We start from the raw sequence: 16,558 nt of genomic DNA, 5'->3' as shown, positions 1-16,558 counted from the left end.
TAGCCCAAAACTAATTAAAACTCAATGACTAAAATAGATTGCATTGGATAATAAGGATTGAATTGGACGTGAGTGTCATTTTTGGTAGCCCATACTAATTAAAACTCAATAATTAAAATGGACTGTATTGGTTAATAAGGATTGAGTTGGACGTGACTTCCATTTTCGGTAGCCCAATACTAAACTAATTAAAACTCCATGATTTAAATGGACTGCATATTGGATAATAAGGATTGAATTGGACGTGAGTGCTATTTTTGGTAGCCCAATACTAAACTAATTAAAACTTCATTATTAAAATGGTTTGCATTGGATAATAAGGATTGAATTGGATGTGATTGCCATTTTCGGTAGCCCAATACTAATTAAACTCCATGATTAAAATGGACTGCATTGTATAATAAGGATTGAATTGGACGTGATTTCATTTTCGGCAGCCCAATACTAATTACAATTCCATGCTTAAAATGGAGGACGGTATTGGATAATAAAGATTGAATTGGACGTGGGTGCCATTTTTGGTTGCCCAATACTAAACTAATAAAAACTCCATGATTAAAATGGACTACATTGGATAATAAAGATTGAATTGGACGTGAGTGTCATTTTCGGCAGCTCAGTACTAATTAAAACTCCATAATTAAAATGGACTGCATTGGATAATAATGATTGAATTGAACGTGGGTGCCATTTTCAGTAGCCCAATATTAAACTAATTAAAACTCATTGATTAAAATGGACTGAATTGGATGAATTAAAACTCACGTGATAACAATCGACTGAAATGGACCTTGAATTGGACGTGAGTAGACACGACGTTATTCTATAATTTCCAATCAAATTATTGGATGCGAAGTAAATGAAGGTCGATGATAAATTGGTGTTCGATGATTTCTCCCTCATCCAGATTATTCGGATCACCTCTTATTATTAACACACACACATATAAGTCATAATTATTTTTATTATAATATAAAAATAGAGTACAATTTATCTAACCAAAATTTTCAAGATCGCAATTATCCTTATGGATCCATTCCGATTTGTCTGAGGCACCAGAAAATTATCATGGTTCATATAATAGTTAACAGAAAATTTCTTTCAGTCAGAAATTTTTAACTTGCATTTGGAAACCCCACCGTCTTCATCAAGTCAAGATCTGTTCTTCCACCATCTGTTGTTGTGCCACCTCTTCGCCTTGGTTAACCAAAGTAGCAGCGTTTTCTTCTCTTTTTGTTTTTTTTTTCGACAACAGAAATGGTAGGTTGCACAGGCTTGACTATGGTAATTACAGCTGTTATTGCTCCATTAATAATGGAGCATGCCAGTTCAATTTTTTTCTCTTTGGAAATGGACCCTTCGGTGGTATTAGGCTTAGAGAGAATGACACAGTCTGCACTTCCCGCGCTTTGATGTAATCAAAATCATCAATTGTCCCTGAAAAGTGTCATTAATAATAATCTTAATTAAAATACAACTTACTAGGATCATTTCGGGTGATATAAGTGAGTCCTTGGAAATCACATATCTCATTATTTTGATATATTGAGCTAAAAACGAATGGGTATCGTTCAATGCTCTTATTAGAGTAGCCTCTTCCTGCCTTGAGATCATTATTAGAGGGTTTCTTGATGCCCCACTTTGCAAATTTTATCCAGTAGTGTTTGTGCAGCACTCACGTTTACATTTGGATGTGTGACATACCATAAAACATCTAAATAACAAACAAAATGTTATATTATCCAACATCGTTAGGAAAACAAAAAAAATCTACCTTCCGTTGAAATTATAAGAAGAGCCAGTAACAAGGGAAAGAAGATAAAGACTGCCATCAATGAGATTAGTTTAGACAGAATGTGGTGATTTCAATTTTTTTTCCTGACCATGTTAATGATAGAGAGGGTATTAACTATTGGTTTCAATTGTGAATGATGGTTAAAAACAGAATGAGATTGATGACATAAGGAGGTCGATTAGACTAAGTAAATACCAAAATGATCATTGTAATAAAGATAATTGGTTCAGGGATTAATTAATTTGATTACAAGACTCTCAATTTTATTACAAATTTATGAACACATATTAATTAGTCCATAAAGTAAATAAAATAAAATAAATATTTTAATGTATACATATATATGTTTATTTATTTATTTATTATTATTATTTTAGCATGTGATCTCATGTATATTTTTCGAAGTGTTTTAAACAAATATTTAATGCAATAATAACAAAATTATTCATAATAATAAATTTACGAAATTATAAGTTTTGTATGTATATATTTTTGATATTATTTTCTATTTGCACTATATAATATTTTTACAATTAGTTTGATTTGTTTCGATTATATCTGCATATTTGAAAGTACCAACAAGTGAACCACGGCCCGTGGTTCTCGGTAAGAAAAATCACGTGTGTCATAGGCATGAGATTCTTGTTCCTACGAATAAAAAAGTGGGTCATTTTACGGTTAGAGAAATCACACATGTCATGGGCTCGTTGTTCCAACGCATAGAGAGTGGGCTTCAATTGGACTGCTGAATATAATCACTTCTCATCATCGGTCGTTCCATTGTTCTCTTCTCTTCGGCTTTCTTGGCTTGATTGTGATTCTTTCGGCTTTGATTTCTCCGTGTGTTGTTCCCTCTTCTTGGATTGAAAAGCTTCGTTAGTTTTCTTCTCTACTTTTGGCTTTTGTTTCGCTTTTTTGGTTTCTCCACATTCTTAGGCTTCTTTCTTTAGTTTGATCTTCCCTTGTTTTTGTTTGATTTTTTTGATTTCGTGAGATGCTTCAGTTTTGTCGTTTTTCCCCCGTACATGTTTGTTGGATTATCATAAATGACCTTTGATTCACCATGATTTTTTTATTTGAAATTTTCAAAACTTTTTTTAATATGTATAATCTTTTTGTAATTGATTATTAAATTATATTATGATCCATTTAACATAGAAATATAACAATTAAAATAAAACATCATAAAAAGGTTTAAAAAAACTTAAATATTGGATGAATATCTAATAGTACTTAGCAGTAACCATGTCAACCTCAAACACCAAATCTCGGCCGCTATATATAATCATCCTCTACCACTTGTAAAACGACATTAAGCCTATCCCTTACAGTAAATCACACCATTAACAAATATCCTGTTAATTTTTCAACAAACCCATCACAATTTCACTCACATTTTATAAAAAAATTCAAAAATTACAAAAATTAAATAAATTTGGCCCAACATATATATACTACTATTTTTGTTTGGGCTATGGCAGCTCCGCCCCTGTCAAACATATGTCTTAACCAATTTTCTTAATTCTCCCAATCAATTTAGTGACAACATCTTATAAATGCAAAACATCATTCATTCCTCACAATCAAAGACTAAAATCTCAAAACCACAAGCATGAATGCATCAAAAATTCTGCACAGAAATTTTGAACAAAACAGGGCACATTTATGTATATACATTTTCGAAATTTCAAGAAATGCAAGTACAAGATGTTCTAATCTACATGGTGAAAATAAAAGAAGGGATCATATCCTTGCCTGAGCTAGAAATCGAAATGCAAGATCCCAAATGAGCTAAAATCGAATCGAAGAAGATGGGGCTGCTCGAGCTGGAAAATGGAGGGAGTCACGGGTTGCTACAACTTGGCCAGCTCGAGGAGGTGCTGCTCCGCCTGAGAATAAGTTGCGGCGGCGGCGATGAGGGCTGAGGAAGATGAAGGTGCAGCCGATGGTTTGGGGGCTTGGAGGAGAAATGTCGTGAGGTTGGAGAGGATGAGAGAAATCGTGTGGTGTGTGTGATTTTGAGTGTGAAATGAGGGTGTAAAGTGTTGGAGGATAGGGTTGCATCTAAGCCCAAGTGTGGTAAGTATAGGTGTATCTATAAAAAAAAAAAATTGAGAGTGTATGAATTTTAGGAAAAAGTGCTACACACTTTTAAAAAGTGATAAACCAAACTTAGCAACTTAGGAATTAAAAATCTGCACTTTAAATATTTTGATGTCGCAACGATAGATAAAATTTTAAAAAATAAACAAAGCGATTAAAATAATTTAAACAGACTAGACTAATCGTTTACAAGCATATTAAATAAATTTACAAGCAGAATAAAAATCTTAGAAATAATTTGGACAATTAAAAAAGATTTAAATAAATAAGCTAGACACTTAAAATAATTTAAAATAACTAATTTTTAAACTTATGCTATTTAAAATAAATAAGTTGGACAATCAAAAGTATTTAAATAAATAGGCTAAACAGTTAAAATAATTTAAATGAATATACTAAACAATTAAAATCATTTAAATATGCAAGCTTAAACCTTTAAAATATTTAAAATAATTAAATTGCACAATAAAATCATTTAGACACATAAATTTAAACAATTAAAAACATTAATTAAATAGTTAGTACAATAAAAAATTATTGAATAAATAATAAGAATATTTTATTAACACATAATTCACATAAAGAATTTAATCAATTAAACTTAAAAATAATAATCCTAATATTTATTAAATTTAATGCAAGCGATTTAGTAGATTGAGTTTTAGGTACTACATCTTACGTCTTCAATTATATCTTTCAAAGGACTGGAAATTGTTACTTTGTTGGGGTTACCCAAGTCACCGCCAATGATCTGGCCGCTATATCTAAACATCCCCCGCTCCTTTTAAAAATGACATTACGCCTATCCCTTCAAGCAAATCACATCATTAACAAATATCCTGGTAATTTTTCAACAAAATCATCACAATTTCACTCACAGTCTACAAAAAAAATTCAAAAGTTAAAAAAATTAAATAAATTTGGCCCAACATATATATACTAATATTTTTGTTTGGGCTATCAATCAATTTAGTGAAACAGACAATCTTCGAACTTGATGTATCAGAGAAATCCACCTTCATGCTCAAACAGTGATGCAATGATGTTATAATTGCAACGATGGAGGTTATAGTCCCACAAATATCGCCCACTAGTGTGATTATCTCTATTTTTATCGCTTTTCTCATGGGCGGTAGTGGTATCATTCTCAGTGTGGGAAGAACACTTGGACATACCTGAATTTTGGTAATTAAACTCTTAATTAATCTTAAAACAAAAAGAAAAAAATCATCAATAACTCACTTGGATCTTCACCGGTCACATACCTAAACCCTCCAAAACAGCATGTTCTTGTTTTTTTGGAAAATCGAATTGAATATGTAAAACATCTTGTTCTTATATCCGAGAGACATACTGACTTATTTTCCACGTCCAAACATACTTTTTCACCAACTTTGTAGATTTCTTCAATTTTTGCAATGGCGATACTGGTGTGAGTGAGGGGATCGAGGATGCTCCAGTGCACCCCTACAAAAAAAATTGTTACTGTAAAATTATGGGAAAAAACAAACAAATACTTCTACCTTGAACTGGATCAATTAGCAAGAACAAGGAGAATAAGATAATGAAACCCATCTTGAGCAAAATATGACAAATAATTCTACATTTTTCAGGTTAAATAGAAACAGACTAGGGGAGGTAACGTTGAAGGAGGAGGGTGGTGACCCCGAACCAGTGGAGGATAAAACAAAAAAAAACAGATTAGGTTTCAAGTTTGGCAATTTTTAATCCATTTAGCCCTTATTAAAATGGATTGAATTAGACGTGGGTGCCATTTTCGGTAGCCCAATACAATCGACTGAAATGGACCTTGAATTGGACGTGAGTAGACACGATGTTATTCTATAATTGCCAGTAAAAAAATTGGATGCGAAGTAAATGAACGTCGATGATAAATTGGTGTTCGATGATTTCTCTCTCAACCAGATTATTCGGATCACCTCTTATTATTAAAACACACATACGTCATAATTATTTTATTTATAATATAAATATATAGTACAATTTATCTAACCAAAATTTTCAAGATCACAATTATCCTTAGGGATCCATTCCGGTTTGTCTGAAGCACCAGAAAATTATCATGATTCATAGTATAGTTACAAGAATATTAATACAACGATTTTTTTACAACACAAAAATCTAATATAAAAAATACATTTATTAAAATATCATTTGTATGATATGTTTTTTAATACATTTTAGTATTATTTTTATATTATATCAATTTGATGAAGTTTTAAGAAAATAAAATAGTAATAAAAACAACTTTAAGACTTTTTTCCCACTTATTTCAGAACTTTCAGTCAAGTTCGAAGATTCAAATAATATGTCTAAATATTTACTGGTACGTTATATTCAACCGTGTTTGTTGAACACTAAATGATCAGTAAATATCAATTATTTTCGGATTTCTTCTATTCTTAATTATGTGCTTGTGAAACTTTGTTGTTTATAGGCGATTTCAGTTGTTTGAATGCGATAAAACCGTATTGAACAAACTATGCCAAGAGAATAACGAAATTCTTTTAATATTGGATGAATATCTAATAGTACTTAGCAGTAACCATGCCAACCTCAAACACCAAATCTTGGCCGCTATATCTAATCATCCCCCACCACTTGAAAAACGACACAAGCCTATCCCTTTAAGCAAATCACATAATTAAAAAATATCCCGATAATTTTTCAACAAACCCATCACAATTTCACTCACAGTCTATAAAAAAAATTCAAAAGTTAAAAAAATTAAATAAATTAAATAAATTTGGCCCAACATATATATAATACTATTTTTTTTGGGCTATGGCAGCTCCGCTCCTGTCAAACATATCTCTTAACCAATTTTCTTAACTCTCTCAATCAATTTAGTGAACATGCAATCTTCGAGCTTGATGTATCAGAGGCACCCACCTTTTCTGCTCAAACAGTGATGCAATGAAGTTATCATTGCAACGATGGAGGTTATAGTTCTACAAATAGCGCCCACTAGTGTGATTATCTCTATTTTTCTCTCGTTTTTTTCGTGAGCGGTAGTGGTATCTTCCTTAGTGTGGAAAGGACACTTGGACAGACCTGAATTTTGGTAATTAAACTCTTAATTAAACTCAAAACAAAAAGAAGAAAAAAAGCATCAATAACTCACTTGGATCTTCACCGATCACATACCTAAGCCCTCCAAAATAGCATGTTCCTGTTTTTTTGAAAATCAAATTGAATATGTAAGAACAAAATGTTCACCAGTGCAAACATGCTTATTTTTCAGTGTTTCGAGAGACATCCTGGCTTATTTTCCACGTCCAAACATGCTTCTTCACCAACTTTGCAGATTTCTTCATTTTTTGCAATTGCGATACTGGTTTGAATGGGGAGATCGTGGATCCACCAGTGCACCCTTACAAAAAAAAAAAATTGTTACTGTAAAATTATGGGAAAAAACAAACAAATACTTTTACCCTGAACTGGAGCAATTAGCAAGAATAAGGAGAATAAGATAACGAAAACCATTTTGAGCAAATATGACAAATAATTCTCAATTTTTCAGGTTAAATAGAAATAGGGGAGGGAATGTTGAAGGATGAGGGTGGTGACCTCGAACTAGTGGAGGATAGAATAGAAAAACAGAGTAGGTTTCGAGTTTGGGAATTTTTAACCCATTTAACCATTATTAAAATGGATTGAATTGGACGTGAGTGCCATTTTCGGTAGCCCAATACTAAACTAATTAAAACTCCATGATTAAAATGGACTTCTTTGGATGAATTAAGGCTTTCGTGAATCGACTAAATTGGATGAATTAAAAATTCCGTGATTACAATCGACTGAAATGAACCTTGAATTGGACGTGATTAGGCACGACGTTATTCTATAATTGTCAGTCAAAAAATTGGATGCGAAATAAATGAAGGTTAATGATAAATTTTCATTCGATGATTTTTCCCTCAACCAGATTATTCAGACCACCTCTTATTATTATCACACACATATATCGTAATTAATTTATAATATCAAAATAGAGTACAATTTATTTTTAAAAAATTGAAATATTAATATAAAATAAATCTAGGCATGCAAATATATATATATATATATATAGAAATTTTCAGCTGCCCAACAAGTGATTCTCACTTCATGCCCGACCACTAAAATCCGGTGACGTGTTTTAGTGGTACGAAAAATCAAAAACAAAAACAACTAAAACTCGGCACTGGGTTTTAGTGGTCGGGGACGAAGTTGACAAAAATTTGTTGGGCAGCTTAAAACTTCTATATATATATATGTATATATACTTATTATTGTGGTCAGACTTTGAACTTATGATTAGCATCCACCTTTTTCCTCATACAACGGTACAATGTAGTTAACAATATAAGGACGACGGTTACAGTTCCACAAGCAGCGCCCACCATTGTGATTATTTCTGTTTGTTTCTCCCGTTTATCATAGGCGGTGGTAATGGTATCATCATCATAATCGGTGTGGAAAGTACAGTCAGACTGACTTAAAATTTGCTAATTAAACTCTAAATTAAACTAAAAACAAAAAAAAAACAAAATCATCAATAACTCACTTGGATTTTCACCCGTCAAATAGGAAAGTCTTCCAAAATAACATGTTCCTCTTTTTTGGAAGATGAATTTGAAGATGTAAGAAGTTTTTGTTTTTACACTCGAGTTACATCCTGGCTTACTTTCAGCATCTAAACATACTTCTTCAACGAGTTTGCAGATATCTTCAATTTTGGCTATACTGGGTTCAAAGCGGGGAGAGAGGATGCACCAATGCACCCTTAAAAAAATTGTTATTGGAAAATTATGGGAAAAAACAACAAACAAACAAAGACTCCTACCTTTCACTGGAGCAGACAGCAATAACAACGACAATAAGATAAGGAAAACCATATTGAACAAACAAATTGAATTGGACGCGAGTGTTATTTTTTATAGCCCAATACTAATTAAAACTCAATGATTAAAATGGACGGTATTGGATAATAAGAATTGAATTGGACGTGACTTCCATTTTCGGTAGTCCAATACTAAACTAATTAAAACTCCATGATTTAAATGGAATATTGGATTGGATAATAAGGATTGAATTGGACATGAGTGTCATTTTCGGTAGCCCAATACTAATTAAAACTCCATGATTAATGTAAGGACCCGATGCTAATTACCCTATTATTTGGCTAGATTTGTTAATAATTATTTTAAAGTGGTGAATTAAAATAATTAAGCCAAATAATTAATTTGTGTGTTAAAAATATGTGTCAGAAAATATCGGTGTATAGACGGTATTAAAATACATATTTAATTTTTATGGCACACAGGAGTTGGAATTAATTTAACCAGGTCAAGTTTTGGACTCAATTAAATAAATACACACATATACATACAAGCATTACTTTCCTCTATCCTGACAACCCTCTCTCTCGGCCGTGCACTCTGTTCTCCTCTTCCTTCTTATTTTCTTTTCATTTCGTTTCTTCAATCGGCGATATCTCCTCCGTCGTTGCTCCAAAAATTATTCCGAGCGTAGTTCCGGAATCCTCGCGACGAGAGCTTTCTTTTGATATCAATTTTGTAAGCTTTTCTCGCACTTTTCAAAAACCCATTTTCGACCAGCCACCGCCTTTGCCGCCCCTAGCCGCCGTCCGATCGCTGCCTGAGCTAGGAGGAAGGTTGTACGAGTTGTTTAGACCTTTAATTCGAAGTCTTGAGGTATATTTTGAGTTAGGGTTTGAATTTGGGAATTTTTGGTTGAATTCGAATCCAAATAATTGATATATGATTATTTGTTGGTTGTAGGTGCTATATTTGAGCCGATTGGAGGTATAGATCGAATTTCCTATTTTTTTATGGAATTATTTTCGAAAATTCAGAATGTATATATATGGGATTTTTGAATTATTGTGTTGAATTATTGAATGTTTGGGTCTTGAGATACCTTAGAATTAATATATAATAATTCTGAAATTTTTGGGAATTTATCGGAATTTTTCAGAATATTAATTTGGATATTTTCGACCCTAAGATTGAATATTTAAATTGTTTGAAAGTTGAAATATATGTTAGAATTTATGAAAATGGTAATTGCCTCAGGTTTGGAGTAATTAGGATTGCACCAAGTTTGTAAGAATTACTCTGGTAATTATTTGGCAATTAAGGTACGGATTGATCGCTATCTTACAGCCTTTATGAGGATATGTAAAATGTCTAATTGCTATTTGAGGTATTGGCTTGTTTATATGTTTTATATGATGATTGTGATGAATGATGCTTTGCATTCATATTGAGCCATTATTCTCTTATTCCTGAGATTGTTATCAACTCTTTAATGAGTTGTTTAGAAATCTGATGCTAGCGTAAGGGCCGCGTAGTTCTGTAGACTGTCCCCCTTGACGCATACTGATGCAGGGCCGCGCAGTGTTTGAACTGTCCTCCTAGCGCAGATGGCCACATATTAGCTATTGTTCTTTGGATCCAGATTTTGATATCCGTTGTTCCTTGGTACCATTCACTCGCATTGCATTAGTTGTTTTACATATCATTTATTTTGCGGTAATTTATTTGATCTTCGTACTGGGGTTTGACCCCTGTTCCTCTGGACTGCTGTGGTTTTGTTGTTATTGCCATGGCAGGTAGTACAGGTGGTTCTGTTGCCTCTGGTGGTGCATCTGCCAGTGGAGCCCATGAAGGGTATTGAGTCTTTGTGAGTTCCCAGATATTATATATTATTATTGGAGTCTTTCATTTGCCGGGGAGATGCCACATGTATCTGTATCGTTATTTTTACGACGTTTGGGATTTGCTTGTTGTTGTATTTAGCCTTGTCGGCTTGCATGTGATTAGACCTGGCCAGTGCGGCTGTAGGTTTGTGTGTTGTCGAATTGGACACTATTTTCGAGTATTGTATTGCTGTCTGAGTTTTTGATTTTCCTGGTAAGTCCGATTTACGGGGAGGTCATGCCGAATTTTTGGTAGGCCCGAAAGAAAAATTTTAACTCGTTTTTGCTGTTTACATTAATTAATCCTGATGCATGATCATTAAATACTAATTAGGAACGGGCCCTCACATTTGGTATCAAAGCATAAACTGGGATATGCTCGAAATAAGTCTAGTACACTTGAGTCTAGACACGAATGAAGATGATTTCGTATTTGATTGACTACATGCTCTTACGTGTTGTGTGTTATTTATATGATTTGATTTAGAGCTAGTAGTTAACTAGGCTTTGACTTTTAGTTAAGCTCGTTTGCCTAGAATTACGTTATCATCTTGTACTATCTTTATGCCTAAAGATTTGATCATGGATTTCTTTAGATGGCCCCTAGACTTCGAGGTGGAAAAGGAAAGAATGTTGTCCAAGAATCTGGCAGTCAGAATGAGGTTGGTCTTGATGGAGTCTTGCGTGGGAGACGTGGTCGTCCTGCAAGGAATGTAATAAATGATATTGATGCTGAAGTGGATCGGTTGGGCAATCAAGTTGATGAGATGGAGTTGGTGGTCGCTAGATTTCAAAGATTGAATCCACCTACTTTCAGTGGAGATGAAGGCAGTGAAAAAGCTGAATCTTGGTTGAGAGCCATGAACAACCTGTTCGGATTGGTGCACTATAATTCTGAACGAAGGGTAACAATGGTGGTTCTACAACTGAAAGATACTCCTGAACGTTGGTGGGAGGCTATGCGAACAGCTCTGGTTGAGGCTGGTAAACCTGTTACTTGGGATGTTTTCTGCTCCAAGTTCCGACAAGAATATGCTCCACCTTATTTTGTGGCAGAGAAAACATCTGAGTACTTCAATCTGGTTCAAGGTGAATTGAGTGCTGCAGAGTATGCCAGGAACCTGTCTTCATTGTTTACTTATGTGCCGCACATTGCTTCTAAGGATGGAGCTAAACTCGAAAAGTTTATGGAAGGATTGAATCAGAATCTGTACTCCTTGGTATTGGCCAGCAACCCAGTTGATTATGCTGATGCGGTTGACAAAGCCATTAGACAAGAAGCAGGGTTAAGAAGGGGTCGACCACAGTATACGATGCAAGCACCAACTGGAACTGCACAATTTTCAGCAAACACCTCTTTTACACCCCAGCAATCATTTCAGCAACCTAGGCCGCAAAGATTTAAGCCTAAGGGAAAGCAATTCAAAAAGAAGTCATTTAGCACTTCCTCTAGTTCTGGTAGTTCTCGTGGTGGGGGATCTTCATGGGTTCCTAGAGAGTCTTGCAATAAGTGTGGAGGAAGGCATTCATCTGATCAGTGTGTAGGAGTTCAAGGAGTCTGTCGTACTTGTGGCCAACCAGGACATTATGCAAAGGTTTGTCCTAGTGGGGGAGGATAGCAGCATCAGTCTTCTCAGTTTAGCCAGTTTCCTCGAGCCCCAGCTCCTAGACCTTTCACTCCTCAGTTTGCGCCGCAACCCAGTTTCTCCCAACCGAGAGGTGTTGGAACATGCGTTCTCTGATCACACGGATGTGATACCCGGAGCAGCGGAAGTTTAAAAAAATTTATTTTTCGATATGGAACGATTCCATATCGTGGGTATCAAATCCTAACGATTAAAATCTTGCGAGTAGAAATATAAATACACAATTAAATATTTTTACCTATTCAAGCAAAGGCTTGATTATGGACTCCAACAGAATTTAATCTGCTCTTCTTGTAAATCCCGGGAACCGATGACTCTCACGATCAACCTCTGGAATTAAGTCCACGAATAGAAAACTAAAACCCTCTGATTGATTGCACTAGAAATCAATCAGATGTTTATCGAAGAGAATAAACAGATTTGATCTGTCAATTCCGAATGTAATTTTTCACAAAAATTACAGACTGAATTATCTCAAAAAGGAGTAGAGGATTTTCGAAAAATCCTCTTGAAAATATGTGTGTAATTCGAAAATTGCAAGACTGAAAGCTCATGATTTTCGAACACTACACATGTATTTATAGATAATTTCTAAACTAGATTAAGTTATAATTGTATTAGGACTCTAACTGCTTAGGGCCCATAATCCATAACTTAAGCCCAACAAGCCAAGCCTGTTATTATAGAAATTAATATAAAATTCATCGTGACTCCGATTGATAAACTGATTTTACCAATGTGCACAAAAACCATTTCTGCATCTTTTGAAGTCAAGATAATTTTTCTGAATCCGAATTCAGTGATTTCCAAAAATGCTCATCCCTATGTCATTTTAGGAAATTCCACTCCTTTTATTTAAGAAGTCCAACTTCTCTTTCATTAAATTTAACTCTTTAAATTTAACTATCTCAACGGGGTTTAGTAATCCATTACTTGTGTGACCCTCAATGGTTCAGGGATACAGCTAGCCGTGGGCTCACAACTCCTTGTGACTCGGAACAACAATTTCCGACTTGCCCAACGAATCATGGTAAGAGCGTCTAGCAACATCGCCCCATGATTTCCTAGGTATCACTGATAGTGCCTGCAAGAACCAGTAGATTTTGGTTAGCGTACAGTACGGTCCCTTCATCCATATATCCCGATCGAATCAACAACCATTGGTGCATCGAGAGTCGTTCGAGATTCGATAACTATGCATTACATCTTGGAGATCAAATATTGACATCGCATGTGTTACTAGGAAAACCGAGTAACCTAAAACACATCATGTACTCTGGCCAGAGATTCGTCACACTAATATCTCCTCAGATCGCATAGGATATCCACACTCGCAAGTATGTGGTGAATCCTTGACAACAAAGCATCGACTCCTATATGTGTCGTAACTGTACCCAATCCCGACACCTGATGACCCCAATAGAGTCGGTAAACGAGTCAAAGTATAGTACTAGCATATAGAGTCTCAATGATGTTTCAAGTAGTAAGGACTAATGGTGTACAACCAAAACCGCGAACTTATCCACTCAAATAATAATAACCACTTGGAAAGTCCGAATAGGGTAGTTCGATCATTCATCATATGAATATCATTTGCATGCTTTGAATATCTCCATGTCCATTATCAATGAAACGTGGTACTTGGCATCACAAATGCTAGTCTCAATCTCGAGCGATCCTTATCCTTATTAGCGGACGGCTCAATTGACTAGGAACTGTTTAGAATATACAGTGACTATAAGATGTGTTTCATAATAGTGATCTCTCTTTATTCACTATCTCATCTTACTTACACTATAGTATATTCAAGGTCTTTATAAAAACAACAATAGTATATCACAATATAACAATATGAAGAAAGACAGAAAAAATGCCATTAATGAATGTAAATTATATTAAACAAAGATTGTTTATACATAGAGTCATAAAAACCCTTAGCCACAAGTTGGCTAACCGGTCACCCACTCTTTTAAGAGGTCCTTCTCAGCAGCAGTTCTCAGGGCCTCAGCAGGCTAGAGTTCATGCATTGACTCGCGACCAGGATCAGGATGCACCTGGAGGGGTTATAGTAGGTATATGTTTTATCTTTGATCATCCTGCTCGTATATTTATAGACACAGGAGCATCTCATTCATATCTATCTGCTGCATTTATTGTTGAGCATGAGATTGCTACTACCTTGTTGATTGATCCAGTGTCTGTGTCTACCCCTGCCGGTGCGTATTTGAGATCGCGTGAGATAGTGATAAACTATGTAATCCGTTTCGATGAAAGTATTATGATAACCAACTTGATTAAGTTGTCTATGTCTGATTTTGACTGTATTATCGGAATGGATACTTTGACCAACTATCGATCTACTGTTGACTGTTTTCATGGAGTAGTAAGATTCCGACTGTATGTTGGTGGCAAATGAAATTTTTATGGTGATGATTCTCGATCCCGTATCCCTTTAGTGTCAGCCATGCAGATGTTTGGGTTATTGTCTGCTGAGAATGAAGGGTATTTGATCTATGCAGTAGATGCTACTCAAGACAAGGGATTGAAAGTTTTTGATATTTCAGTGGTTGAGGAGTTTCCTGACGTATTTTCCGAAGAGATTCCAGGCTTTCCGCCTCAAAGGGAAATAGATTTTAGTATTGATTTGATGCCAGGAGAAAATCCAGTTTCCAGAGCACCTTATCGATTAGCTCCAGCAGAATTGAAAGAATTAAAAGAACAGTTGCAGGATCTCCTGGAGAAAGGTTACATCAGGCCAAGTATGTCGCCTTTGGGAGCTCCTATACTATTTGTGAAAAAGAAAGATGGATCAATGAGGATGTGAATTGATTACCATCAGTTAAATCAGATCACAGTGAAGAATAAATACCCATTGCCACGCATTGACGATCTATTTGATCAGTTGCAAGGTACGTCTGTGTACTCAAAAATTGATCTTCGTTCTGGTTACCATCAGCTTCAAGTCCGTGAGGAAGATATTCCAAAGACAGCATTTCGGACACGATATGATCACTATGAATTCCTCGTTATGCCATTTGGGTTAACGAATGCTCCAGCGGTTTTTATGGATATGATGAACCGTATATTTCGAGAGTTTATAGACAGATTTGTTATCGTTTTCATTGATGACATTCTGATCTATTCAAAATCGTTGAAGGAGCATCGAGATCATTTGAGGCTAGTTCTTCAAACTCTCAGAACTGCACAGCTGTATGCCAAGTTTTCAAAGTGTGAGTTCTGGTTAGACAGAGTTGTATTTTTGGGACATGTAATATCAGCTCAAGGAGTGTCTGTTGATCCCAGTAAGATTGATGTCGTCCTTAATTGGACAACACCCAGGAATGTTTCTGAGATTCGTAGTTTCTTGGGATTGGCTGGATATTACAGGCGATTTATCAAAGGATTTTCTAAGATAACGAAGCCTATGACACAACTGACACAGAAAGATCGACGTTTTGTTTGGACTAGTGAGTGTGAAACTAGTTTTCAGACTTTGAAAGAAAAGTTAACCACAACCCCTGTTTTAGCTTTACCTTCGGGCTCAGGTGGGTTTGTCGTTTGTACAGATGCTTTTCTAAATGGGCTTGGATGCGTTTTGATGCAGCATGAGCGAGTTATTGCTTATGCATCACGTCAATTGAAACCTCATGAAACTCGATATCCAGTTCATGATTTATAGTTGGGTGCCATTGTCTTTGCATTGAAAATATAGCGTCATTATCTATACGGAGAATAGTTTGTGATATATTCTGATCACAAAAGTCTTAAATATATTTTCACACAATCTGATCTGAACATGAGACAACGTCGCTGGATGGAATTACTTAAGGACTTTGATTGTGATATTCAGAATCAACCCGGTAAGATGAATCTAGTTGCAGATGCTCTTTGCCGAAAAGTTCAGAATGCAATGTTAACATCTCTTATAATCTCGAAAGTCCATGAGCACTTGGGGACTTCAGGTTGGACTTACCAACCTACTGGTGACTACGTTATAGTTTCATCTATTCAAGTTGAACCACAGATAGTTTCTGACATCAAAACAGCACAAAGGACTGATCCTTATATTCAAAAGTTGAAAGAATTGTCTCAAACAGGACAGTCAGATAACTTTGATGTCACTTCAGATGGAATTTTGCGTTTTAAAGGAAGACTTGTGATTCCAAATTTGATAGGAAGATATCTTGCGAGAAGCACATTGTAGTCGACACAGTGTTCACCCAGGTAATAGGAAGATGTATCATGCTTTGCGATCCCAGTTTTGGTGGAAAGGCATGAAAAAAGAAA

At 35.1% G+C, this 16,558-nt stretch overlaps 1 protein-coding gene and 1 long non-coding RNA gene across 2 annotated transcripts; both read left to right on the top strand.

The window, feature by feature from the left end:
• Positions 1-9,341: 9,341 nt before the first annotated feature.
• On the top strand, positions 9,342-10,483 carry LOC140872988 (uncharacterized). Its single transcript, XR_012147954.1, has 3 exons — positions 9,342-9,618; positions 9,706-9,729; positions 10,000-10,483. It is a non-coding gene; the product is annotated as an uncharacterized lncRNA (long non-coding RNA).
• A 738-nt stretch (positions 10,484-11,221) lies between these two features.
• On the top strand, positions 11,222-14,304 carry LOC140873117 (uncharacterized). Its single transcript, XM_073276096.1, has 2 exons — positions 11,222-12,344; positions 14,248-14,304. The coding sequence occupies exon 1, from the start codon at positions 11,222-11,224 to the stop codon at positions 12,242-12,244; it is 1,023 nt and encodes a 340-aa protein (XP_073132197.1). The 3' UTR covers positions 12,245-12,344; positions 14,248-14,304.
• Positions 14,305-16,558: the final 2,254 nt, after the last annotated feature.

This window comes from Henckelia pumila, unplaced genomic scaffold, assembly GCF_033568475.1.
Source record: "Henckelia pumila isolate YLH828 unplaced genomic scaffold, ASM3356847v2 CTG_525:::fragment_3, whole genome shotgun sequence".
Lineage (NCBI taxonomy): Eukaryota > Viridiplantae > Streptophyta > Magnoliopsida > Lamiales > Gesneriaceae > Henckelia > Henckelia pumila.
This window is presented reverse-complemented; position numbering and strand designations above follow the sequence as displayed.